The sequence below is a fragment of the Colletes latitarsis genome, chromosome 6, assembly GCF_051014445.1.
Source record: "Colletes latitarsis isolate SP2378_abdomen chromosome 6, iyColLati1, whole genome shotgun sequence".
Classification (NCBI taxonomy): Eukaryota; Metazoa; Arthropoda; class Insecta; order Hymenoptera; family Colletidae; genus Colletes; species Colletes latitarsis.
Window position 1 is genome coordinate 14,339,084 of NC_135139.1, and position 27,320 is coordinate 14,366,403.

Sequence of the window (27,320 nt, forward strand, 5' to 3'; positions counted from 1 at the left end):
ATAAATATTCAAACGCATGCAAATCGAACCTGTCGCGCTGTTACGTACAACCTATGCTGTGACCTGTCGTTCCTAACAGGAAGTAAAATTTCACGTTCGTGAAAGGTGATTTATTCGAAAGAAATAGATTTCGTTAGTGAAATGTTTATAGGAAAAGGAAAAGACATTGAAAATAGATAACCCTGGGCGAACGTAGAAGAAGCATTTAAAAATAATCGATTAAATAAATTAATGAATTTGTTGGATAGTATTACACAATTATTAATAAACACTCGGGTATATTTTTCGTACTATGCACGAAAAATTGAAGACAATGTGCTACCTTTTGTTACTTTTATCTTCCTAACGTCTTGTCTCTGCAAATTATTCGAGACTTTGGTTAAAAATAAGTTACAATGGACGAAGCCTTTAAGGAAGAAAAGGAAATCCTTTTCTGGATATTCAGGAGCCTTAAACAACGTTATAATATTTTCATATTAAAAGTAGCCTCCTTGGGGTGTTCAAAATATTTTGTTTAATTTGTTCATTAGAGTTAGTGATCCGAAACTTTAGAATTGCTACGATTCTGTCATCGATGCACAGGAACGCAAACTGTAATAAGCCGACTAGCGTCTCGTCGACTTTGACGGTGATCCAAACGGTCGATTCCCGCTGCTCCGTCCAATCGGCCGGGGACGAGTTAGTTAATTAGTTTAAACGGTCGAAGTTCGAGCCACCATCTAAGACGGCACTTTGCACGTCGTCCCAAGCGTCTTCGTAACTCGTGTCCGGACGACGTCTACGTGACAGGACGAAACAAGACAGGAGATGACACGATGGCGCAGGCTCTGCATTAATGAGCGGCCAATCGAGGTCAATAATTGGTGGACGGGATCTCATCGAACGAGCCGCTTTTGATTTCTGACAGCCTCGGCACGACCATCAACGTTCGACAGTTGTCAATGACATGAAGCGTTATGGCGATCGATTACTGTAGAGGACTCCGATAATTGCCAACCATTTCGTACACTGCCTGTTTAATACTAACCTGTGCACGCAACGATCTCGTTCGCTAAGTATACGGAGCCATAAATCCTTCGATGGTTTTGTTTTCTCGTTGCACGTGAAATTGTGCGTCGTGTAACATGATTGCTGACGCGTTTGATTGCTACTAATCGTTCGAAATTTGTACGAAGAGATATGACGTGTAATTAAAATAATTTGACAGCCTTTCGATTAATTATTGCACTATAGAAACACGTCATATTGGCGCTTGGTCGACTTCTTCGCACGAATTGTACCATAACACCACAATTTTTAATAGACCTATTGGGTTACAATTCCTATAGCTGGTTAAGAGAAGTATACAGTATGTTCAGAGTGGAGATAGCTAAATTTTTCTAAGAAAGCGGAAAGAAAGCAAGAAATTAAATTTATTAATGAAAATAAATCCTAGTAATATGAGCAAGCCTACAATTGGAAATGAAAGCAGACAGAGATTTGAAATAAATAAAAAATACATAAGGTGTAACCCTATCAATATGGCGGATGTACAAGTAGATGACACAAAAATAGTGTGTCGCAATTTTGAGAAACGTGAGTCCTGCGAGTATTGGCAGAAAAAATATAACAAATTTAAAGAAGCTCAGTGATAGAAGATGCAGAGTTAAAGGTACAAGCAGAAACCGGTATGCAAATTTTATGAGAGATCTTGTAACAACCCATCCTCTGTTCATCCTCGAACATTGCTTGAAATGGCTACACGAGAATAACATTTTAGACCAAAAACTATTCTTTAAGTTGGTTCATTAATTAAGAGCAAAGAAATATATTTTTCCTGAAATTCAATTCCTTGACATCCTGTTGTATTCATCAGATAAGTCCCAGTTAATTTTGACCGTCTTTTTGCAGATCGAAATGGAAAGACGTGATTTTGTCGTGTGGATGATCCTCGCCTGCCTGGTCGGTGACGCATTGCCCCAGTACAGGGAAAAGAACATAAGTAAGTGACAACATCTTTCTTAAATTTACGGCCAATTAAACGGCCACACTTAGAAAAACACCAGAAACTAGTATGGCGAGTATTACGATATAATTCAGACAAATAACAAGATGAAGGATAGGGAACCTAAAGATAAGAATTTATATTCCCGGCAAGTAAATTTGAAAAAGTCTTCCATCCGTAAGATGGATTCACGTACCATCCAAGGCATTTTACTTCCAGTACCTTCAATTTTGCTCGAGAGCCGTTCTACGACATTACGAAAGATGCAGAGTCCTAACATTTTCCACCGCTCGGTTCGTGAAATAGTTTTCCACGGGATTAAATCCCTGGAGTCGACACGAAGTTAATTAGAACCACGTGTCTCTCTACCAATAAGAGTTACACTGTTCACCGTCCTACCGTGTCATCCCTGTGTTCCACGTATTCGACGAAGAAGCTCCTTACGAGAAGCCATTTTCAAAAATTGGGTCAGATCGGAACCGTGAAATTCAATTTCTAAACTCCCCTACTCAACACCGTGTTTCAAATATTTTTACTACAGTTACAATCGAAATAATTAACAGACAAAAAAATAGCTATTCACCCATACGTAAAATAGAAACTTTTCTCGTTTTCATCAAATTACCATTTTCATCCGACGAGATGAATTTTTAGAAGTATTAACACGCTTAATAATTTGATCGTTATTTCGCCAACTTTTCGTATAAAGTGTACATGTTATACTAAATTGTATAGTAAAGCTACTGTATCAGAATAAAGGAAACTCTATTGTATACACCATATTCACATACTCCATTTCCTTTCAAAATTTATTCGCCAGAGAATTTTATCTTTCGTATACTATAAGAAAATGTATTTTCAATTCCCTTTGAAACAAACGAAAAGATTGAAAAAGCTAAATGCAATTTCTGTAGACGTGTACGTTTCTTAAAAGCTTTCGTTAATTTCAATAGGTTTTATTCGAAATAATGCAGACATCGGGGAATAAAAAGGTACGCTAAAGTTTGATTGAGTTATACTACTTAACTGTGGGAGTCGAGTAATGGAGTGTGAGAGAGAGGGGAATGAACCACTAGGGTGGACTGCTTATAGTCAAACGCACTTTACCCTCCGATATGATAGCCGCCATACTTTCCAGCAACTTTCGATGCGTGCATTGATCTGAAAACAGTTTCAAGTAAAAGTTACTTAGGTTGATAGTAACTTCCGAAGCACATATTTTCCAGTAATTGCGTTTAAGGACCCTGAGTTATAACTCCGTTTACCTACTTAAAGAGGATCTAAAGTTTTCTTTTCTGTGTAAAATCTTCGTCGAGGTCAGAAATATAAAAGAAAAAAAACATAACGATACGATTAACACGTTTGGATAGATTCTTTGCAATAAACTTAATAAACTTATTCTCTTTGTTTTTGAAATATAAGTAGAACTAGGTTTCATTCTGAGAATTCATTTTTTCGTAACTTTTACTCAATTACATTACGTGAAAATGTATTAATTAATTATCATTAGCAAAGAGTGAAAATTGAAAAGTAGTAGCGGTAGGTTTAAAATTCTGCGAGAAAAATTCTCAACGTATCAACTTTTTTTTTCTTAGTTTCAATGTCTCATCTGTAAGATCAAATAAATTTTAGAAAATAGATGTTAATAATTTGTCCTGAGTATGTGCAATTGAGCAAGATGTAATAATATGTCTATCCACTACTAGCTGTTTCTACTTGCATCCAGAATTGTGGTCTGATTTACGAGAAAGCAACTCTGGGAGGCTGGCAGTAAACACCGGCGAAATCGGATGGGGACCTGACTACGCATTCGCGTATCTTCTCTAGTAAATCGTAGTATAGATTTGGCAGCCTAAAGAATTAGATAAATGGATGCACAAATTCAGCACAAATACCATAATCTTTGAACCGTGTTTCTGATTCTAACTTTTGATAGAAAATGGCTTCTGTATGAAAATCGACAAAGACCTTCGCAGTAATTAAACCGTGTTAAAAGCTTAAAAGCGTATGACGAAGAGCCAATATACTGAAAGCTTTTGAAATCTCTGTCGATTCTAGGACACGAGAATTCTTTGATAGGATACTAAATGATATCGTATCTCGTTGGCAGAAATGTGTGGATCGTAATGGAGGAAATTTCGATCAATGGATATAAATTACGTTCGAAATATAACATATCAAACACGCGGACGCCGGAGGACCATTTATTTCCCACGAGTCTAATAGTAGGATCATGTGTCACGATGATCTCGCCAGTAAACGCAGGAAACCCCTTAAGTGGTAGTAGAGTTGCCAGTGAAAATAGACGAATTGCTCTTCGTTACAAGTAAATAAACAGTTTCAATACGAAAATGTATCTCTTTTATAATTTACTTACTAAATGACCCTAGGTTTCTGTTCATAATCCACCTGATTATTTGATGCTCGTACTTCAAACTAAACTTTTATTTCAAAATCTTGAATCAACAAATTGTCCAAAGAACGAGGATCCAGAAGAGTTTGAAATATTTCAACAAGGACATCAGAATTCTTTAACGAAATATATTAAAGGAATGCTATTGATATAAGGGTTAAGGTTGATTATAGAGGGTCTGGAGGATCCGTCAGCCCTATATTTTACGATCAGGGTTCACCTTCAAGAGACCTCTGACCTTGTCGTTTTCAATCGAACTATAAATGAATTTACAACACCAGGCCGGAGTGCTCTCGAAAGGTGGACCGAAGTTTTGTCATGAAAATTTCGTCCGTCAATAATTCCCGATAAGACACCAGCACAATTCTAGGAACGTACGTACACAATCACGCGTATATGGGACGTATGTACACGGACCAGATTTTCTATCCGCTCGATAAACTCGACGCACCGAAATCGAGGGGCTTTGGAATTCACTCCCCGGAACTCAAAAGCCCGACGAATACCCCGTGATATTGGGAGCAGATTGGAAGCCAAGAATCCACCACGAGATTGAAAAGTTCACTCCCGATTCCCGCATCGGCTTTTACCACGGACAAGACGGACGAATAGTAAAAGTGCCAAATTAAGTGCGACCACGTAAGCGGAAAAACCTGACGCCCTCGAAAGAGAACGCGCGAACTCGCATCGATTGTTACATTCGAAGTATCGGGCCTGATCACGACGAAACGTAATCTTACGCGTCCATCGATATTATGTTTTTCGGTGGCGATTTCGAGGTCGATGCGGACTCGTATCGACGAGAATAAGTCCACGGATATTTTACCCCGAAAATACTGATTTTTAGGAAACTTCATAAAAGCGTGTGTTTATATTCGGGAACAAACTATCGTCTCTTTTACGGGAAAACTTTTAGATATAAAAATGTTCGTTTAGAAAGTTGCTTTGTTCAAAGAAATTTTAGCATTCCCACTTCATATTTAACTTTGTATTGCCTCGAACAAAAAATATTAATATCAACTACACGTTGAGAAGAAATTTACAGCCCGAAACTGGTTGTTCCGTGTATCACCGAATGTAAACAAACATTAAATCAAGTTCAATGATTCATATGTTGGCTGTATTCGTCGATGTTGTTATTAGTTTGCGGTATACCATACTAGCCAGAGTGTGGCTTTAAAATATTCAAACTTCCAAAATGTGTTATGCGAAAGCGAATAATACGAAAGTTGTACGTATACTCTGGCAATTTGGTGACATACATCATTAATGAAAACCATGCCAACTTTCTCCGCTTATGTGTAACACATTTTGAAAGGTTGAACATTATAAAGCCGCGCGTTGGTCGGTGGCATACCGCAGGCTAATAATAATATTCATAAATACAAATGAATATGAATCGTACAGTGTAATTGAATGTTTGTTTACATTCTGCGACCCGTATAACAATTACAAAAACGATATACTAACAGCCAAAGAAAACACAACAGTGTTTCAATCGATTCCTTAAATTATTTTCCAATGGTCTTATGTATTATTTCCTCTTTTTCTTTTTAATTTATTTAATGTTACATCAACCTAAAACCCATCATCGATTCATCGAAATGATTTTGTTCCATTTTGTTGGATAAATAAAAATATCTTTACCCCGGAACTGTTTCAAATCACAATATTCTCCGCGAAACGGTCTACAGAAAGGGAACACAAAGGCACCAAATTCCTTTCTTAATACCATTCTAAAACGTTCGAGAGTTCAAAGTACTGGATAAAGGGAAGCTTGCAAGTTTGTTTCCGCGCAGAGTGATGACGCTCCGACTGAGAGCACGTCGATTGAAATGCAAGCGACAGGCGTTCGAGGAAACTGTTTTCTTCGCGAGGAGAGTTTGAGAAAACAATAAACATTTCTTGCCACTCTGCTAAGAAGAAACGTTGTCAGCTGATCGAAGATGATCAGATTTAAAGCCTATTTGAACATGATCCAAAATCAAAATCATTCTTAGTTTTTGAAATAGAAGTGAACAAAAATTCAAATGTTTATTTTAGCCTTTCAGCTTAAATTGAAAGCCTCCTCCAAAAAAGAAATAGGTTTCCTATTTTACACAAGTTTTTCGAAACTGATAATGTAAAGTGTAGAATAATGAATTTTTCTTTCTTTTTATTAACTAAATACTGTTTACATAGAATCCTGGTACGATGAAAACGTTTCATTACAATTATTATTATTTTTATGTAATGCATCCGGAACTCATTACAGCGGACTGACGCCATATAATGGCAGTCGACTACGAACAGAAGTAATTAAGGCGGAATCGAAATCAAGGTTTCCCTTGAACGAAATCGGATCGTCTCCGGGAAATTGGTACTTAATTGATATTCTGCAGGTGGGAATTGAATATCTTGTTCTACTTGAAATCTCCCCGTCTCTAAATGGAAATCCCGTATTTTCATTCGACGAACGCGCAAAAGTGATCCGTATCGCGCCGGAAGATCGGTCTATTTATTTACAAAGCCCGTGCATCCGTATAATCCTACCATTCAAATGAAAATCCGCGCAAAGTGGAAGCACTCGGTGTTTTTTGTGTTACGACCATCTAGACTGAAGTAATCGTATTACATTTAACGTGCAATGTTACGTTACGTTATCTAGAATTTGTAATACGAACAACAATTAAACACGATATTCAGTAAATTCATTGTACGAAAATCAGTTTCATTTGATACCAAAATACGGCTGATACCGAAACAAACAATGGACCATGTTCGAAAATAATTGCTTTTGGTACTTGTCGAAAAATACAAATGTTTTTAAAACATGCATCGATACTTACTAAGAGATCAATTAATTCCGAAGTAATTAATTATCCTCCTATTTATCCAACTAATTAACGTTATGGAAGTATCGATACCTAGAAAAATCAGATTTATTTCGTTAACTTTCTGTGAAAAGAGGTGCAGAATTTAAAATATTCATATCAAAAAGACGGAACCGAGAGCGTGCATAACTGAGCGAATTACGTGATCACTTTCATACCAGTTAGATTCAGCTCAATGAGTAATTTGAGATGTCTCCAATTTCATGGAAGTATATTTCATTCTATTATCGATAATCACGAGGTCCTAATTCACAAAATAGTTGGGAATACAAATTTCAGTATTGAATTTGATAAATTTTTCCAGCCGACAAAAGATTTGTCACGATTGTGTTTATGGTAATCGCATACTCTTTTTCTTTTAAATATAGAGTAAGAAACATGTTGCACGTATCATTTAATACGAGTATTGATACGACTCTGCGCAATTTTACTTTTCTTGAAGTTCATGTTTCTGTCAAACATTTAGCATTTCCAACCTTTTTATAATTCTTTGGTAAATAAATTATTTTAGTTGCAACGCAAGAGTTTCTACACGTAATGTTTTCTTGTTGCAGGTTCGATTATCGATAAATAAGCAAGAATAATACTTATATATGACCATTAAGCTGTTTCAATAGAAATACTAAAATTGAAATCCGACTAAATGGCTCGTATTTTACATAAAATTATATGAAATCGTAAAAAAATGACGGTGATCCCAAATATTTCAACGACGCTGTAAAGAAATACTATAATCAAGAGATAATAAAAAATATTTTACGAGAAGACCGTGGAGAATATTTTTTGTCCGGGCTTCGGCCCAACCAATCTACGCGACAGGAGTCAATGACGCACCAAACGATAACAGCCAGGACTCTCGTGGAATTCGAAGACCACAGAAACTCATAAAACCTTCAAACTTGTTTTTCTTAAAAGTCGTTTCGCGTCTCCGGGGCCCAGAGTCACGTACTTTCGCAAAATTAAATTCCCGAAAAAGATTTAGGCTGTCGTGGGGAAGCGTCGGTTTAACTCGGAGTCGCGTATCCGTCACGGTGCTTGTGGGTGAAATCCTATAAACGTTCCGTAAACGAGTTCCATCGACTCCTGGTGCCGCTGTAAATGTTGTCGCGACCGCAGCGTCTCTCAACTCAGATAGAAATCTCGTTCCGACATTAACCCGAATTTCAAAGGCACGAGAAAAGAATCACAAATAATTACCTGCGATGCTCGCAGAAAGAATGAACAAAGGATTAATCAGCAACGCGTTTCCTCCGCGTTGTTCTTATACGATATCCTTTAAATTAAATAATTATCTAGTTCAAAAAAATATACGCATATTATATAATTTTGTAATTTGCAAACATTACAAATGTATAAGTAAATAAAGTTTGTTTTACTATACTTTCATTATATATTTGATCGGTAGTATTAAAAAAGTTTAGAAATAAAACACTTTATTTATAAGTCGAGCGGAAAGACTAAGTTTTGATAGAACAGAATCCTTTATTTGGCAGAACTATTTTCTCTGCAAGGAGTCAAGCTGGAGTGATCCTTGACCTCCTCATGCTCTCACTTATACAATTGTCCCTCGAAATACGCGCAGGTTTGGGATGTAGCCCCCGCGAACACGCTACACGTAAAGCCGTCTAGAAACTCTCGTCGTTAAGGCATTCTTAGTAATAGTATCTAGTCCTTTGCACATTAGCATCACGACTGTACTTAAAGTATTATACAGAGTATATTCAAGTATTATCCTAAGCTTGTTTTATTCATTTAAAAGCAACATCTGAAACCTTATTAGCAGTGTAGCGGCTTTGTTGTATGGAAGAAGTAAGTGAGATAGCAGGAAGAAAGAAAAGGAAAGGAAACAAGAGTGTTTCTCGTCCTGGATCTGCTAGTGGAATCATCAGGTTACCCTAGTCTTGGCCCTGGATGAGACACTGAGATATTAGATGATCGGTCGAGTACTTGTGAGAAAGGTGTTGAGCGTAGACCTCTGGTGGGGAGCGCGGGAAGTGTCACAACAGTACGCGTGTACCCCATTATACAACATACGGAACGTAGATAAACATTGCATGAATCACGACGAATTAAAAGTATCATCGGCGAACAAATTGTCAATCGGTCGAAGAAAAGGTTAGAGACGAGAAGATAAATTACCGAATAGACGTTTTGATCTATAGAAATCCGTTTCGAGTGCGACAGGTATACGAGTTCGTCGTGCTCCTTTATTTCAACTGTCGCGAAAAAAGACGAATTTGTCGATCGTCGAAACAGAACGGTTGTCGCGGCTGTAATCGTGAATATCGTTTTTCCGTAATTTATGGGCGCGCAGAGAGTAAATGAATCGATCGCGGAAACGGCAACATCTGCCGCGCGCCACGGAGCTTTGTGTACAGCGCTTAATTGGTAATTAGCCGGCGTATTTAACGCGAGGGATGCAGAACAATTGGCCCGCCGTATTCTCTTTCCAAATTCGTTTAGCAACCGAATCGCGATCGCAATGATTACCGGGCGCTGCCGGCGAGCGAACGGCCGACGTTGCGCCTCGATTGCGATTTTATTGGTGCCATCCCGCGCGCGTCGATTAAGCTTTTTGTTCGAATAAAAATCAACCCTCGACCCGTCTCTTCGTGGTTCTGCCGTTGATCGTGTGAACTTCGTGTTTGCTCGAATGCAAATGGCCATTCAAAGTTGAAAATTCATCAGAGCTTTTCATTCTTCTCTTTCTTTTTTCGCGCATTTTATTGCGCCCCAAGTTTGTCGAGAAATTAAATCGAGATATGTTCTACAAACAAGACACGCTTTTATTTTAAAACGTTCCACGCATTGAAAACTCAACGGATGGAAACGATGTTTCTTCTAAGTAAACAAAATTTTGGCCTTGATCGAAATTACTGCGAATTCTGCATACTAGAATACTAAAGAGTTGTGAAAAATGACTTCCGTTAACTTATAGATCCGATCTATAATCGAGTGCTTCTATTGAACCTAAATTGGTTACTGTAGACAAGAATGATAAGAGAATCACTTCATTGGAAGTAATATGGTTGGTGGCGCCTATAGATCAAGGTAGAAGCGGAACAGCGACCATAATTTAGACGGCGTTCGAAAGAGTTGCCACAAATTGAGGGTCGCGTAATTATGTTGCAAAATTGCCCGACACGGCAGAAGCGATTCCGTGCCTCGTTCAGATAAGATTCGAGGCCAGATTGGATTCGTTCTAGCGCTTATGGTGGCCCCACATTGGATTCCATGAAGGGGACTCGAATCTATTTCGAGGTATGATTTACGTTACGCCATCACGAACACATCGCTGTCCACCTCCCTTTCCGCCTTGGTCTCGTTCGAACGAAAAAAGGGCCGGCGCACCATTGTCTGTTCGATGCATCGCGGTGCATTGTATGCAAATATGAACGACGCAGCGATATCTCGGATTTCCCATGGGCTGCATATCTTCTGTCAGTCCTGTTCCACTTCTTTGTCGTTGATCACGCAATTGGCATTGCATCAGAGACAGTCCAAAGAACTTCAATGATCTGGCATATAGTATAGTCAAGAATTTATAATACGATCTAATTACCACTATTTCCATATACGTAAAAGGGTCGAAAATATAAAATAACTCTTTTTGGAAAAATTATGCAATTTATTGCAGCAAAATAAATACGTGCACCAAAATCAATTAATATCATCAATTGACATGAAAATTGCAACGGTTTACGACCATACAGGGCAAATCATTTAAATTGATAATATTAAACTGCTTTTATTATTTCCTTTATTATTATTATTTTATTTTATTATTATTCCCTTGTGTTATTTCCTTTAGTGGTTGTGATAATTATTATGTTTAATCTGAGGAGCGGTTTTAAAGAAACAAAAGAATGGTTGGTCTTTCATCTCGCGATAATATCACAAAGAATTAAACAAAACGAGCGAAAATCGCGATGACTTTTTCCACGGTCCGAAACTTTTCTTCATTTCTGGCAGCAATTATCTAAAGTTCCGCCGGCCGATGCAACCATTCTTATTCCCAGATATTTGGTAGGTTAAACTTTACTCTGTACAATGATCCCACTGACCTCTTTTCGTTTATTGCTCGCATCGCTAATCGACGGAGCAGAGTTCGCGAAAGTTTCATTTAAAACGTCGGCTTTCCCGAAGACTACGATACGAGCGAACAATGTCTATTTTGTCTTGCAAACGGACGATAGTAAATTGCTAGCTTCGCATCGAAACGATCGTTGGCTCCTACCTTGAACAAGAAAAATTAATTCCCGTCAAACGTATTACGCTACTATTTTCATTCGAGTACAAAACAATATGCAATTTCGTTAGGAAGTAGCGCATTTGAACATTTCGAATGCATCATTGTATTTGTGAAAAAAATGTAGTCGTAGAAAAGCAGATAATGCCATACCGTTCAACTTTTTCTTCTGCAATTTCTTTCCTATCTTTTACCAAATAATCACTTTTACAAACAACGTTATCACTTGATCAGGAGTAAACATTGAGTATGGAACGCACATTGAAAATTAAATATGAAATTTGTTGCAATTTCCTCAAGCGAGACGAAACTATCTACATCGGCTAAACGAGTAAAATGTTTCTCTGTACGTGTCTGTGAGTCTCATTTGTCCGTTTCATTGCCGCGAATACGTTTCGTTAGTCCATCAAAATAATTACAACCAGTATCTACCACGGTTACAAGCGTTGGTGGATTTTATTTACGGACGACATAACGCGAACGCGGATATGGAACCAGTAACGCGGAGTTTTTCGAATGGCAGAGAAATTTATATTTATATTCTGTCGGACGACTGGCGGCCGAGAACTTTCCATCGGGATTCCATCCGCCATTTTTTTCTGCCACTTTTTTACGTCGTTAACGAGCAGCAAACAATTCATATCCCATACCGCGTCGATATTTTCGGATTGTCGATTACGCTCACGAAAGAGTATTTTCGATCGAGTTACGTAAACGTGTTCCACAAACAATATGAAAATTTACTAAAAAGTCCAATCGATTCTGAACAAGTGCTCGTCGTTATTTCGAATGTCTCGACACGGAGCGCTGAACTAATAATTTTTATGTCATTTACTTAGAAAACAGTCATACCAATGTAATTGATTTATAATAATTTAACGATAGCAAACAAATATAATTTTAAAAGCATAAGTGTATATATGCTGTAATGTCTTTTCTCAACACTTACTAATTGATATTTTTGGTTGTAACGATATTCTCAGTATATAATATTTCTTAGTTTTCGACTGAACTCGTTATAATTTCATAATCTCTTTTTGTACTATAACAAGCTATATAAATCGTGTTTCAGGGAATGGGACGTCGCATCGTTTAAAATTCCACTTTGTAGAACGTTTTGCAGTCATGATAGGGCTAAATCCCGTCTTATGAAGCTTTCAAGGAAATTTCTATCGCACAATAAAGCTTCCGTTGAGTGCACCATGATTTCAGTACAATTCACGAATTATTAAAGCGACACGCATGAATATACGACATCGGGTATGATCTTTTTAGAGGATATTCTCGGTTGATAAATAAAAACTCGACATTTTAAATTATACTGTGCTTAAAACTTAATCTTTCCTAAATGTATCATAATGATTTGAACATTCTTTTAGCGATTATTGAAAATTTCAAATGCCTAGGTTTTATCTTTTTTCTATATCGACTCCTATTACTTGAAATAGAAAATTTTAAATGAGAGTAACTCCTCTTAAAATTACTGTTCAATTCGAGCGAGTTCAAACGTTTGTCTGATAATGTAATTATAATTGGAATAAAACCATAAGTCGCCGTGGTTACGGCAAGTTCGTTTCTATAACAATCGAAATTAAAATGGATTTCGTGGCTGTCGGCGAGCAATTCTTATCGTAAATGGTTCCCCTTTGTTGGGCCCTGGGTGTAATTGACCTTCGAATCGATTCTGTCCAACTCGACGAGACCACTTTAAACAATTATCGATCGTGAGACGCTGGCGTAATTGCGTTTTATTCTCGCTCGTCGGGCCTTTGAAGTTCCAACGACACAAGGCTATCGAGGAAATGAAGAATTTTGAATGAAATGTTTAACCCGGAGAACGGATAACTCTGTTTTGTCCCACGAAATTAAAAGGGAAAAGAAAAATGTTTAAAGTTTGTACGAAGTACTTCGCGAAGTGGTACTAGATAGGGAATGAATTCCCGTAAAAAAAATGAATTAAATCAGTCTATACAGGGTCTTCGGCCATCCCTGGGAAAAATTTTAATACAGGATTCTAGAGGCCAAAATAAGACGAAAATAAAGAATTCCAATTTGTTGATTCAGGTTTCGTTAAACAGTTATTAACGTTTAAAGTTCCAACCGTACTGAATTTTTTTCTCGAAAATGCGCAGGATTTCGGGGGTAGATCTATTCACCAAAAATTATTGTAATTGACCCCCGCCACCGAAAATATTTTTTCCAGAACGATTTGAAATTTTTGAATTTAATTGTTAATAACTTTTTAACGAAGCCTCCATTAACAAATTGGTATTCTTGATTTTCATCTTATTTTGGCTTCTAGAATCTCCCATTAAAATTTTCGGTGGCTGAACTCTTTGTATATATGGAACAAAGAAAACAATCAATCTTGAACAAGCTATTTTTATTGATAATCGTGTATGTTCCTATCTTTTTGTATTCTTAAAAATTCTTAAAAAGATTTCAAATAATTTAACTGGTTCCTAAGAAGAAAGAAGTTTTCGAAAAAATCTGAATTATAAGTGAACAAATAACGTACAGAATAGCTACAATTTCTCTTGACACATACTAGACAATCGAACGCTTCATTGTTAATAAGGTGTCGAGAAATATTTCGTCTTAATACAAATTTAAATTAAGTTTAAATAGTGATCGGAAGAAGGCGTGGCTATTGAAGCTTCGTTGTCTGTAAAATCGAACTGGCCTAGACGACCTTTTCACTACTTGTCGATCTCATTAAAAGCGAGCACAAATCCCGTATAAATACGAGAGAGGGCTAGATCCGTTCCGCGACATTTCGAAATCCTGAAACGATCGGTCGTTAAGTGGAAACGATCTCAGTACACGACTGCGCTCAGCTGCAGAGCAGAGAAACTACGATGGTTCGATCTTCCACTGTCTAAAACCTCTTTTCCTGTCGACGGTTTCTGTTCAAATGCTTTCAATTGCAGTGTAATAAGACACGCAGAGAAATTGTTCATGATTTGGGAAATAAAGTGGCGAATTGTCTTGTTTATATTGGCTTCAAATTATACGATAATTCGTAACGCTGAACCTGTTTGGAGCTGCGACACGGAGAAAAAAGTTGTCGATGTAAGCAGTATTAAATTTAGAAATAACTATATGAAATGGTTCGTTTTTGACGAACGATTCTCAGTTTCATTAAGAGATAAAATCACTTTAAGAATTTTTAGCGTTTGGAATAATTAATGTAAAAAGAATTATGTGGTACAATATAAAGAAGAATGCTCCAAAAACGTAGATATATTTATGTAAAACTGTCGTGTTCGTTTCCGTCGAAGAAGAGAAATTAATTTTCATTTAAAAATGAACAGTTCAAGCGATGGAAAGACTGCTGTAGCTCGTCAAAGGGAGAATTTGTAAAGTCGTCGGATAAGCAATTGCTGCTAGTAATTGCTGGCTGCAGATTGTTTTATTGTTTTATTTAATACCTTGAAGCGTACTTCAATCAGCGGAATATTTTTCGCCGATTTTTCAAAACGTCTTGCCGCCATTCAATTTATCGGACTCGTACACGGTCACCCTTTGGAGCAATTAAATCCGTCGCAACGAAAACGACGCGCGGTATAAATCATTACTTTTAACAATCGCTTTTTTCTCCGGGCAAGCGGTACTTCTGCGTAATACAGTTCCCAGCAGGCACAGCCACTCTGACGCGAACGCGAATCGCGTTTCCTAATTGGCAGCTTTTTTCAGCGGTAATTGGAAGCAGTCGAAGAGCTTCCTCGCGAAGATCTCGAGTCGAAAAGACGTGGAAGGGGAGATCGAACGGAAACAGGATAGTAACAAAACGAAACGACTTTTTATGGTTCGGGAATGGTATCGGAAGAAAGAATCCTCAGAGATTTTATTAAATCGATGCTGATTTTTTTTTAGAATTAGACAAGCATATCGGAGAAATAAAACGACGAGGAAAAAGTTCGTGCCTCCATATTACAAGGAGAGAAAATTTACGGAATCGAGATTTCTATCTTGATAATACAATTCGCAATAAAGAGTCGAGATCCAAAAAGAAATTCCACGAAAAAACGAGTCTTGCGTGGAATACACGGTACTCGATTGTATGGAAGACAATATCTCGCGTGTAAAATACAATGAATAAAAATACTGAAACATTTTTAAGTCTTCGCTAGCAAATTAAACGTCGAAACAAGTAATGACCGCCATATGTTATACCTCAGTCGACGCGCATAAAGTACGGATGATAAATAGCATTTATTTACATGTGTACAGATTTCATCACGTTTAAAGGTGAGGTTAAGAGCGTGTGAATCGGTCACAGTTCTCCTCCGAATAGATCATTAAGGTGGCAAACGTAAGATTAAATACCACATCTTTTGAAACAAATGAACACAATGTTAAGTGAACAGAGGAAAATGGTATAAGTAGTTTGCACATACTTTCTACGAAAAAAATCTTCCACGATTTCTCTAAAAGTAAAAAGGCAACAGTTTTTAAAATACATAGAATGATTCCAACTTTACTTTCATGTTTACTTTTATCAACAGTAATATAGAATAAACCAAAAAGTGTTACTTTTTTAATTTTACTATCGTTAATCCGACAATGCTCCAATCTTCCTATGTGTATACTGTATGAGGAACTTCTATTACTCTAAAAGATACAAGCTCGTCGAGCAGTATCTAAAAGATTGTACCGCGTTTCCACGATCACAGGGAGAGGATGTGTACTCATGATTTTCTTATTGCCGGTAACAATTTCTTCGCCGACGTTGATCTAACGGCGAGACGGTATCGCGACGTACTTCGACGAAGCTTTGTCGAAGCTCAAGCTATTTGCCCCGTCCCCCGAGCATCGTAGAAGCTCGCTGAGCAAGAGGGCCAGGATGAGAGAGGGAGGAGGGAGGGACTGAGGTCGGGGAGGAAGTTTGAAAGGAAGTCGAATTTCATTACGGAAGAAGGAGACATGTGTTTCCTATCTGCCGCGAACGCGCGGCATGTAGACGAAGAGGGCGGACAATGGAGAAAATTTGACAGGGCCAGGAGAGCACGTAGAATAAAACTGGAGAAATATAACGGGATGGTAAAATGAAAAAGGGATAAGAAATGGAATTTTAACAGAGGGTAAACAAAAAACGTGAAATAAATGTATTCAGGGAATCGAAGGAAATTCAGGAAAAGAGACACGTAGCGAAAGAAAGGAAAATAAGAGAGCGTTTAAAGCGAAGGGGAACGACAACGTTTGAGAAAGATTAAAAAAAAGACGCGAAGAAAAACAATGAGAGGGGACGAAGATGGAAAGATGCTGTTAAATGTCTCCTGCACTCTTTTATTTCCGTTTTTCCTCGCGAAGGGAAGCGCTAGAGGATCTGCAGAGATACGGAGATCGGACGGTTGCCAAGGACGTTCGACGATCAACGTGGAGGAATGATCCACAGTCACAGGGAAGACAGCAGTTTTTGGCAGAATACATATTAGTCTCGATTAGATCTCGATAGAACATTTTTGCTTTGCTTTTCGGGTGCGTATAGTCTGGAGAATGCCTCGACTAAAACTCCACCCGCGATTCGCTTTTTCTCGATGAACGTTGAAAAGGAACTGCCGAACAATTTCAGATCGGAAGGCTGCCAAGAGAGTTTACGATTCGGAAAGACACCGCTTATGACTGGTTAACTAAAACCCAGTCATCATAATTTACTCCTTGGGTGATGTCAAAAATAATTATTTACCTCGTCCCTTTCGCTAAGACAGACAGAATCGTTGGATTTTTATTATATCTCGTGTGTTGATTCTAAGTCTCCATTCCATCGTCCATATTTCACGTTGCAAAATACGTGCATGCACATCGAAATTAATGATCAATGATTTACTAGTGTCTAACGTCGACTATTAATGTCATTCATCAATCATAATTACCGATCATTCTAGAGTACCAATAATTAATCACTGACTTCGCATGCTACTGAAGTCAAATTAAACAAAAACGGTGCTTTATTTCTGAATAAATTTCCGAAGTCTAGTCGCTTGAAACGTATTAGCATACATTTTAAATACATTAAATTTCAAAGTTCACCCCTTGGAATTTTGTACTAACATTTGCATATCGTAAAAACTCAAGGCAGAAAATTTTTATTTAAAAAGTGTATTTAATATTTCATAACGAAGTTTGGCAAACCATAAGTTCTTTATACCAAAACTCACCTGTTTTTATTTAGTGCCAATATTTGTACAAACATATTTTAAAAATCCTACAATAGGGGGATTGATTATTAACTAGAGTATATTTTGTCCGACTGTGATGGATAAAGAATAGAATTTTCCACAAACTTCGTTTTTTCAACAACGTTGTTTTGTCATATAAATATCATGAAGAGTGTACGTGTATCGTTAGACGAAAATGGACTTCAACGCGTGTTATTCCTCGAGTGTATGCATAAATGGGATTCCGCGGAGTCTCAGGTGTATCAGAGACGCGAGAATTGTACGCGCAAAGTGCAAGACAATTCCCTGTCATCAAGGAAACCCAATTCCCCTTGCACGCCAGTAAGTGCTTCTGATCGTGGAAAAAAAGGAAGTTCTTGGTACATACGCATGAATGGTCGAAAGCCCGTTCTTATTTCCGGCGCGGTTCATTGTGCATTGTTCGTAAAATGGAAATGGAGCCGGCAGTAATTTGCGTTTGAATGAGTCTCCTTTTTACCTCCTTATATCCTTCCCGCTTTTTTCATCCCTTACATCCTGCTCTCGTGCTTTTTGCCCTTTTTCAGCGGCTGGGCCAAGGAAATTAATGGGTAGACGTTTGCAGTTATTCAACACGTATTTAGCATCCGACAATAACTTATTGTGCCTTTAAGTATTATAACTGAACTGCGTGAACGACAACAACAGTAAAACTAAAATCTTCGAAAGTAAACGTACAGAGATTTTGTAAAATCGTGAGATCCAATACATATTACCCCGAACCAGCGAAACTGGAGAGAAACTAAGGCTCGATGGAAATCTGTAAAGGCAATCGATAATATCCGCAGTTCTAGAACTACGAAATTGCGTCCCAGAAACGCGAAAAGAGAGACACAACGATCGTGTAGTTTTTAAACGTTTCTTCGTCACACCTCGAGCGACTCGTCGTTTCCCTACGAAGGCCTCATTTAAATTCTGTGCTAATTAAACTCGAGTCCCGTTAGCGTCTCGAATGGTCGACATACCTCGACAGTAGAATCGATGCTGATTTCTAATGAGTAGACATTAACGGAACGATCGCTGCGTTAGTGCCTCGGGTTACATCTCCAACGAGAGAAGGAACGCATTAGAACAGAAGAGACTGCCTTTTTCACTCGATATCGTAACTCAGATCGGCTTAATTCATGCAAATGTACTTAAAAGATATGTAAATTTTGAATGGCAAACATGAAGCTTGTCGAGAAACTCATTAAATGGTACAACTATATTATTCATTCGTGTCCTCATCCAAATACTGTGTCTGTTTTATGGCAAATACAATGATATTTTTAAAAAATTTTATTTTCAATATAATGCACACTGGTGTCACGAGTATTTTATCATTATATTGAAAATACGTTTTAAATATAACACGTAGAATGAAGAATAATCCATATATGAAACACATCGAGTTAATTTCTGAATGATCCCCTTCAAGATACATTACAGTTATAAAAATGCCACTATATGTATAAATTAATCAAATTTCATAACAAAAAACGTTTTTTTCTCGACTTTGCCTCAAAGTTTATGAAGAGCCTGTCGGTTGGACAGCTGAACGTGCTTTAGACCAAGCTTCGCGTAATGTTCAACCACTGTTTACAATTACTTAAGCTACTTGTCACGTACGATGCTCGGTGTGTACCTCTATAAAGAGTTTACTGTGGATCCATAACGTGTTTGCCCACACACTATGAATCTCACGACGCCTTGTATTTCTGCGGGGAGAACGAAAGTGCGTCGTCAAATAGAAGACGACAGAAACGTTTACTCCATGCTTTGCCTTGAAACGAACTTATTTGTTCCTTTCGCGACGTACTTCTAACCCCGACACGCTTTCGAACTAGCAGAGTGCAAACGAGAGTGGGGTAAAACCGGGTACGCGGGTCAGACGGGAAAGTTGCACTTTATTGCGTTAATATGTGGTGTAGACTAATGAAGCCAGTCGTAATTAGTAATGAATATGTTTAAACAGACGTGCGAAAAACCAAGCTTCGTTTTACACCGTTTTACTAACAAATGGTGATCACAAGTGTGGAAATTGCTTTCTGAATAATACTATATGTAAATTGTAGTATAGACCTCGTACTAAGAAACCATAAACAATGAATCTTTAAAGAATCATAATTTGCACAGCTTTCGAACAGCTAGAATCACATAAACACATTTTTTATTTACTACGTGTTTCGATGTACACACATTATTTTAAAATTAAATGAACATCTTTTATGCAAAACAAGCATTAAAATTCCATGTACAAATTCTCACTTAAACAATTGTTTCTTCTTCGTGTTCTTATTTTTGTTTTCGTTCGACGACTATATTATTATATATACGACGATATGTGTAACTACACGAGACATTTAATATGTTACAAAGTATTCGAATGCGTTATTATAATTCAAAGAAATATAGTGGAATCGAATACACGGTTCAATTTAGCTTCGGTTGCGTTTATCCAATCTTTACACGCGACCTTATTAGGTGTCAGGTATCTCCATCGAAACCTTTCTGGGGCAGGAATATAACTGGGGCTGTGACTGCCTTTGCCCTTTTCGTAGATGAGATTATCGGAAGCCTTTCGGAAGATAAATTTAGAGAAATCTCGACTTGCGTAAACGGTCTTCGAGGAAACTGCCTCGCGGGTTGACAGAAGTCGTTGCAGCTGCAGCTGCAACGGGAGACGTCTTTTTCCGAGGGGACAACTTCTCGCTGTGTGAATTACGTAAACGTGCTCCGTTTGCGTGGCTTTAGTCGTGTACTTCTGTCTACACGTCACGGAGGATCTACAAAATGTGAATAATCGTGTTGGAAAATACGGACGTTATGCATAGATGCCCGCAAGGGAAGTATTCGAACCCGGAAGCTTTGATTTAAATCATCATATAAAAACAATTTATTATTTTGAATAATCTATCGACATGTCGCAGAATATAATTATTTCTACGTCTGGTTTTTAGAAAACAATTTTCAAGATTTATAACCGTACTTTCACGTATACGCTTCATAGGCGAAACCATGCTTCATTATGTTAGAACTTTCTGCGTTGCATTTTGAATAGCTTAACATTGAATGTACATTTGTTATTTAAAAATTTCTGAATGTCAATACTTGGGTATACGTAGAGTTTAATTTTGTGTAAATGTTGCTTGATTTTGAAAAGAAATACTGGAAAAATGTATGAAAGGGACAATCTCTGATAAGATTATTAAAATACATATAGACACCACAGAAGCGTCATGTTCAAGAGGTTAAACATGCCACTTGAATCAAAAAATGAGAAATGTCGGAAAAGATAGATTAAATATAAGATTTGTGAAAAAATCAGTCACCAAATTTGTAGAATAAAGAATGCTTTCAATTCTTTTTTAAAATTAAAAGTTTATTTTGATGTCTTATAATCTAGGTTTTATTACTCTTTGATATTTTTATAACTTTTAATTTTATACTCATAGTTTTGAGAATAACTTTAAATCTTTGGATTAAAATGTCAAAAGTATCGACTATTTTCAAAGTAAACTGTCTCTTTCATACCACTATTCCTAAGGAATGTCACCAATCTCTCATATAAAAGATTCGTCAGACATGACAGAGACGTCAAAGCATATATAGCATGGTATTAGCCGTTTGCAAATCGTGGAACACGACCACAGGCACGCAAATTGCTGCACAAACGACTCTGGTTTTGTTGGACGCGATACGGAGGAATCCGAGAAGATGTTACAGATGTGACCCGGAATACGTGCAATGTATATGAATGTGCAATAAACGAACTGCACAATGAATACGAAACCTAAAACGGACATTCGATAGAACTCGATACAGGCAATCTCAGGATCACGAAATATAACATAAACAATTATGGATCACTGGAACCTACCGAAGACACGAGATTCCAATAATTTCGTGGCATTTCCGAGGATCTCGGGGATTACTGGGATCTTAGGAACACCTGGCACTTTTTGGAATCTCTGGAAACCGCCAAGATCTCTGGAACTTCTAGAATCCTCGAAATCTATAGAATCCCTCAGATATTTGGAACCTCATAGACCCCAGAAACCACCAGAATCCCCAATATACCTCCAAAATACCTGGAAATGTCGAATACCCCGAAACTCCTAATAATCTAAAGACTCCTAAGACTCCAACTTTATTTTTAAAAATGATTATACTCGTTTGATAATTACTTCTTAATTCTAATTGAAATTAGTTTCCCGCGCGATTGTTGTTATCGCTTGATTGGCATAAATCATTCAAAGTCAGCGAACAGACTGACAGAAGAGGCATGGATATTCGCTAAATAATGAAAACAAGAGGATGGATGGAAGATGGGCTTCCTCTGTTCCAGACGTGATATCAAAATTGCAACTGAATTTCCAGCACAACTCGGTGCTGATCGTGCCCTATATGAATTCGTAAGTTCCGACACGCTGGTAAATAATTCGTTTAGCAACGTACCTCCTAGCCTTAATCAATTCCTCTGCCTCGACGGCGGTCATGCAAGGCAAATTGACTTTCCTTTCCAGCAGAATATTCGAAACGACTGTGCATGTAACCTCCATCGAATTCGTTAAATTGTCCGTGCCATGCGAATGGTGGACGACCATCGTGCAACTGTCGACACTGTCCTTTAAACAATTTGGAGCCATGGTCATTGGTTGCTTCCGGTTCACGGTTCCATCATCGAATTTCATTTCCGTGGACTCGCTGTCGGATTTATCTTCAAAGTTCTTACGTAGACTTTCTTCCAACTCCAATAAATCTCGGAAGAACGTTCGCCCTCGGAAGTTGAGCAGACCTGTTCTGCAAATGTCGCGCGTGTCTATTGAAGATATAAACGAGGAACAAGCGAATCGTGGTACAGTAAAACCTTCCTTATCCGAACATCTGTTACCCGAATGCTCCACGATCGGAACACTCCTACACTCAAAAGTTTTATTATAAGAACATAGCGCTTTCGTATTGAATATTAAAACTAATTCAGGTTATGATAATTTAATATAAAACTGACAATGTATGCGTTCACATCTAATAATAGCGTCAATATAGAGTTACGATTAACTACGGGCATACTAGAGTAAATTCCCTTTCTTTTCGTTTTCGATTATCACAATAACTTATCATGATCTTAAAGCCTGGATTGCATTTACTAATTTTATTCCAGACAGATACATACATAACGAGTTTGGTCACCCCTGGGAAAAATTTTAATGGGAGATTTTAGAGGCCAAAATAAGACGAAAATCAAGGATACTAATTTGTTGATTGAGGCTTCGTTAAAAAGTTATAGAAACATTTCCGACCACACAGTATATTTTCGGTAAAGAATTTTTTTCTCGAAAGTACGTAGGATTTCGAGCGTGTGTCTAGTCACCAAAAATGATTGTAATTGACCGCCGCAACCGAAAATAATTTTTCCAGGACGATTTGAAATTTTTCTTTTCCTCGAAAAATTTAAGCACCTACCCCCTTTCGATTTTTCTTAAAAATTCGTTTTTCATTTTTAGTAATTTTTTTTGACGCCCTACAAAAAAGTTGTCTAATACTTTTTTGTAGGTACCCATGAGCTCTACTTCAGAAAAAAGTTTCATTGAAATATATTCACAATTGTAGGAGTTATGGCTGTTTGAAAATTGGACCATTTTTATGGGGTTTTTCTCATTTTACAGGATCAAGGACCAACTTTTCGAATATTTTTGCGATTTGTACATATTCTCCATCCAAATACACGTAGTTTGCTTTTTTAAACATTAAAATCGTTCAATCCGTTCAGAAGTTATGATGTTTTAAACATATGGATGAAATTTCAGTGAAACATATCAATGGTATGGTCAGACATGAAATTTTCGGTAATGAATTTTTTTCTCAAAACTGCGTAAGATTTCGGGGGTATGTCTATTCACCAAAAATGATTGTAATTGACCCTCCTAATCGAAAATAATTTTTCCGTGAATGATTTGAAATTTTGTAATTTAATTTTTTTAATAACTTTTTAACGAAGCCTTAATCAACAAATTGATATTCCTGATTTTCGTCTTATTTTGATATCTAGAATCTCCCATTAAAATTTTTCCCAGGGATGGCGGAACACCCTGTATAACAAAATTATTCCCTTATATTTCTTTTACTCAGAAAAGTGAGCGTTCTACTTTCCAAAATCTCCTTTACTTTGACAATCTCTTTTCGACATTAGTACGGATAGTGGAGACTTTATTGTACCTGTTTCTAACGTTGTTTTTCTTGTTAGGTATCATGCTTTCTGTGTCAGAATGTGCCTTTTTCAGATTGGTCTGTTCTTTCCTACGATGTTTCCTGAGTTCTGTGATTATCATGCGTTGAACGATGGCGTTCAAGTTTTCTTCCTCTTTACCATAATTCTCGGCTACCCTGTCAAAGATTTGACTTTCACGACACGCAACTTGTGTAATGACAAAGAAGAACAAACAGTTTCCTTCTTAGAAATTTAATAACAGATGTTGTTAAAATCACTATGATCATGTTTTTTCCTTTCCCTTTCAAAAGTTAGAATTAGAAAGCGTTAAATAATACACTCAAACTAATGTCATTCTACTTTCGATCATTTTGAGCTATCGTTCCAACGTTAAATTCCAATTAAATTCGAGATTATTGCAGTTTCTCCCCTTGTCGCGAATATTATCAGTACTTTTCTAATTTATTAGACTCAAATTGTGATCATATCTTAGGTATGAAACTTCCAAAAAAAATTGATAATTTAAATTGTTTAATAACAAAGAGGTTAATTCTAAGTTCCTAAAACTGATTTTGGGTTTAATCTTAAAATTATTTTATGCAACAAGGATAGAAATGTAAGACAAGTCGAAAGAAGCAGAAAAGTTAGGCAAAGTATCGATACCACATCGTGCGATAAATGCGTCTAATTGTGTGTTGTGTTTAATTGACTTACGGTCGAACCACGGAAATAGTTGATTCAGCATCACGATCACTTTTCGGCGAATTCGCGTCTGGAAGCGGTCCAAATACTTCCCCTTCTTCTTTCTCTTCCTCGTGGAACGATGTTTCGTTCTTACCGGAATGCATTATAGATTTTTCTTCTGTACAATTTGCTTCTTTTTCTGGGAATATTCCAAACTGTTCGCCGAGATAATCGCCCTCCTTCCGAGAGCATATTTCAGTATCCTTTTGGGGGGAATTTAAACGTTCCTCGAATCTATCAAGAGCCATCTTTGAATGATCTTCGTCGTCCAACAAAGTTGCTTCGCGATTGTCTTCCTTCTCTTTCTCGGTGGATTCGTTTTCGCGGAGTTGCGCGGATATCTCTGTACCGCACGCTTTCGAAGGGATCGTTTCATCGTTCGAAGATCCGTTCCATTTCGCCTCAGACTTATTACTTTCTTGGAAAACCGAAACAGGAGACTTTTCTACCTCAGAATTACTCGATACCGTCTCTGGGAGTTCTTCAGTTTTCATTTTCGTATCGACCGAATGGATTTCCGACTCTTCATTCGAATTACTTCTCTCAATTTCTAAACGAGCCACGAATTTATTCAACGAACAGACTTCGTCGTTGGAGGATGCATTGACTCCATTTTTACGTTCAACGCACGAATCGTTCCAGATTCTTTTCGATACGACTTGGTCGTTTCTAAATTTTTCCTCCAACTGATTTCCATCTCTCGATTCAAACTTGGCGAAATTTTCTTCGATAGTTACATTCTTTGTGCTTGTTTTTCGACGAATCAATCGCTTCAGACTGTTTGTTTCATTTACGAAGACGTCACGTTCGAGCTGTTCGTGCGTGTTTTCAAAACTCTTTCTCGCTTTAATACTATCGTTTGAATCTCTATTTAATAAACTTCCCATCAATGTTTCGTTTTCAATTCTTTTCTCGATCTTCGTTCCTTGCGTTGATCCAGAAGCGTCGCAGATTTTCTGTAAATCTTCAAAATGATTTTTCGAATTCGTCAGAAAATATTCAGGCACGTCTTTCAGAATTTCTTCGAGCAAATTATAATCGTCGATAGTAACCGACGAAGACACGCGCAAGCTCGATTGCGATTCTGAAACCCTGAAACCGATGTTTTGGAGACATAATAGTTCCGTTAATTTCGGACGAATCGTAATTTTATTAATTATTAGTATATGTAATACGAAATTTTAATCGATAACCACGAAATAACTATTTTAAAACAATTTAATCACTAAATTTATCCACCATCCAAAGCTAATCTTTCTAATCATTATATGTTTCTGATAAATATTGACACGATTAAAATAATCTTATAACTCTCACAGAACTTTAAAGTTCTAGTCTCAAAATATGTGTTCATCTAATCTAAAGATTGCCATGCTTTCGTCGTAGTCATGAAAACGATGAGATTTGAGAACCTAAAATTCGCCAGAGCGGAAAGGAAACCGCGCAATTGGGGCGATACAATCAATTAAATTCAATTGTGGGGTACCCACGCGTGCGAACGGGCTTACGGGACAAAATCGGCGTAATTACACTCGTTCACGACGAGGGTCTTTGCCAAAAATTGATTTCCTTCGGGGTGGTAATCCATTGGGAGTTTTCTCGAGTCTGAACGATCTTCCGTTGATTCCTTGGATCTTGACTTCGTCGCCTCGTGTGAGGACGATCGCCATGGAACGTTCAACAAGCTCAGACACACAGTCCACGCCAAGATCGAGACCAGGCAGTGGCAGATTAGAAAAAAAATCAGATCTTCGTGCCCTAAAAATTCTAACGCTTGCATAGCAGCAGAGACGTTAAGGATTGTTACGAGAATTTTTCCATGGTATTTCGAGAAAGTTTTAACAACACATTTTCGAGAATCACTACACCATTAATTTCTTTTTCAACGAAACATCGATTTCACATTTTTTCAGATCTGTTCGGACGACATATCTAGGTTATCAAGAAATTGAAATTTCGAGAATCGAGACATCGATTTGCGAATGTTTCGATTGGAATACTCTAAGAATTAGACCCAAGATTATGTGAGGTACGTAGATAATTGAAATAACCTCTTGAATGAAATCGGATAAACCTGAATAATATGTCCAATGCAAGATCATTGAAACAATAATCATAAATTATTCTGAGTTATAGATAGATTTACGTTTAAAAATGTTAAAGGACAAATTGTTTATAATTCAACAAATGTCAGGACTGAAGAGACCTTTCTGAATATAGTGAGGCTAAGTTATATGTATAATAAAACTGAAATACACTGAATTATAAATGCAATGTCGTTAATAGACAGTTTGAAAAATAAAGGACAGGTAGAAGCCTGAGGTACGTTACAAATTCAGCATGAAATGAGTTTGAGAAAGTAATATTAAATTTAATTATGTTCATCTGTAATACGTACATATTTTCTTCAGCAAGCGTACGGACTCGTTGATTGAAAAATTACGCACGAGCAAATGAACTTTTAAGCAAATTATTTCTGCAGTCTCTGTTGATTTGCATAAACCCATGGTGCTTTCTATGCTCGGCTTACGAAAAAAAGGAGAGAGAGAAAAATGTTTGGGGTCTGTGTAAAAATCAAATAAACGATGCTTGTAATTTTAAATGCTCAGCCACGGCCCAGCTGCAATTAATTCCTTGGTACCATCCACATTGTTTTTCAACGAATAT

At 37.3% G+C, this 27,320-nt stretch overlaps 1 protein-coding gene across 5 annotated transcripts in view; it reads left to right on the forward strand.

Moving 5' to 3' along the window:
- Window positions 1–27,320, forward strand: part of LOC143342656 (uncharacterized) — a 122,702-nt gene that overhangs the window by 46,311 nt on the left and 49,071 nt on the right. For all 5 annotated transcript variants that reach the window (XM_076766768.1, XM_076766766.1, XM_076766767.1 and 2 more), the window contains one exon: window positions 1,891–1,981. In XM_076766768.1, the coding sequence (XP_076622883.1) occupies window positions 1,897–1,981 (85 nt within the window). In that variant the 5' untranslated portion in view covers window positions 1,891–1,896. The remainder of the gene's footprint in view (window positions 1–1,890; window positions 1,982–27,320) is intronic.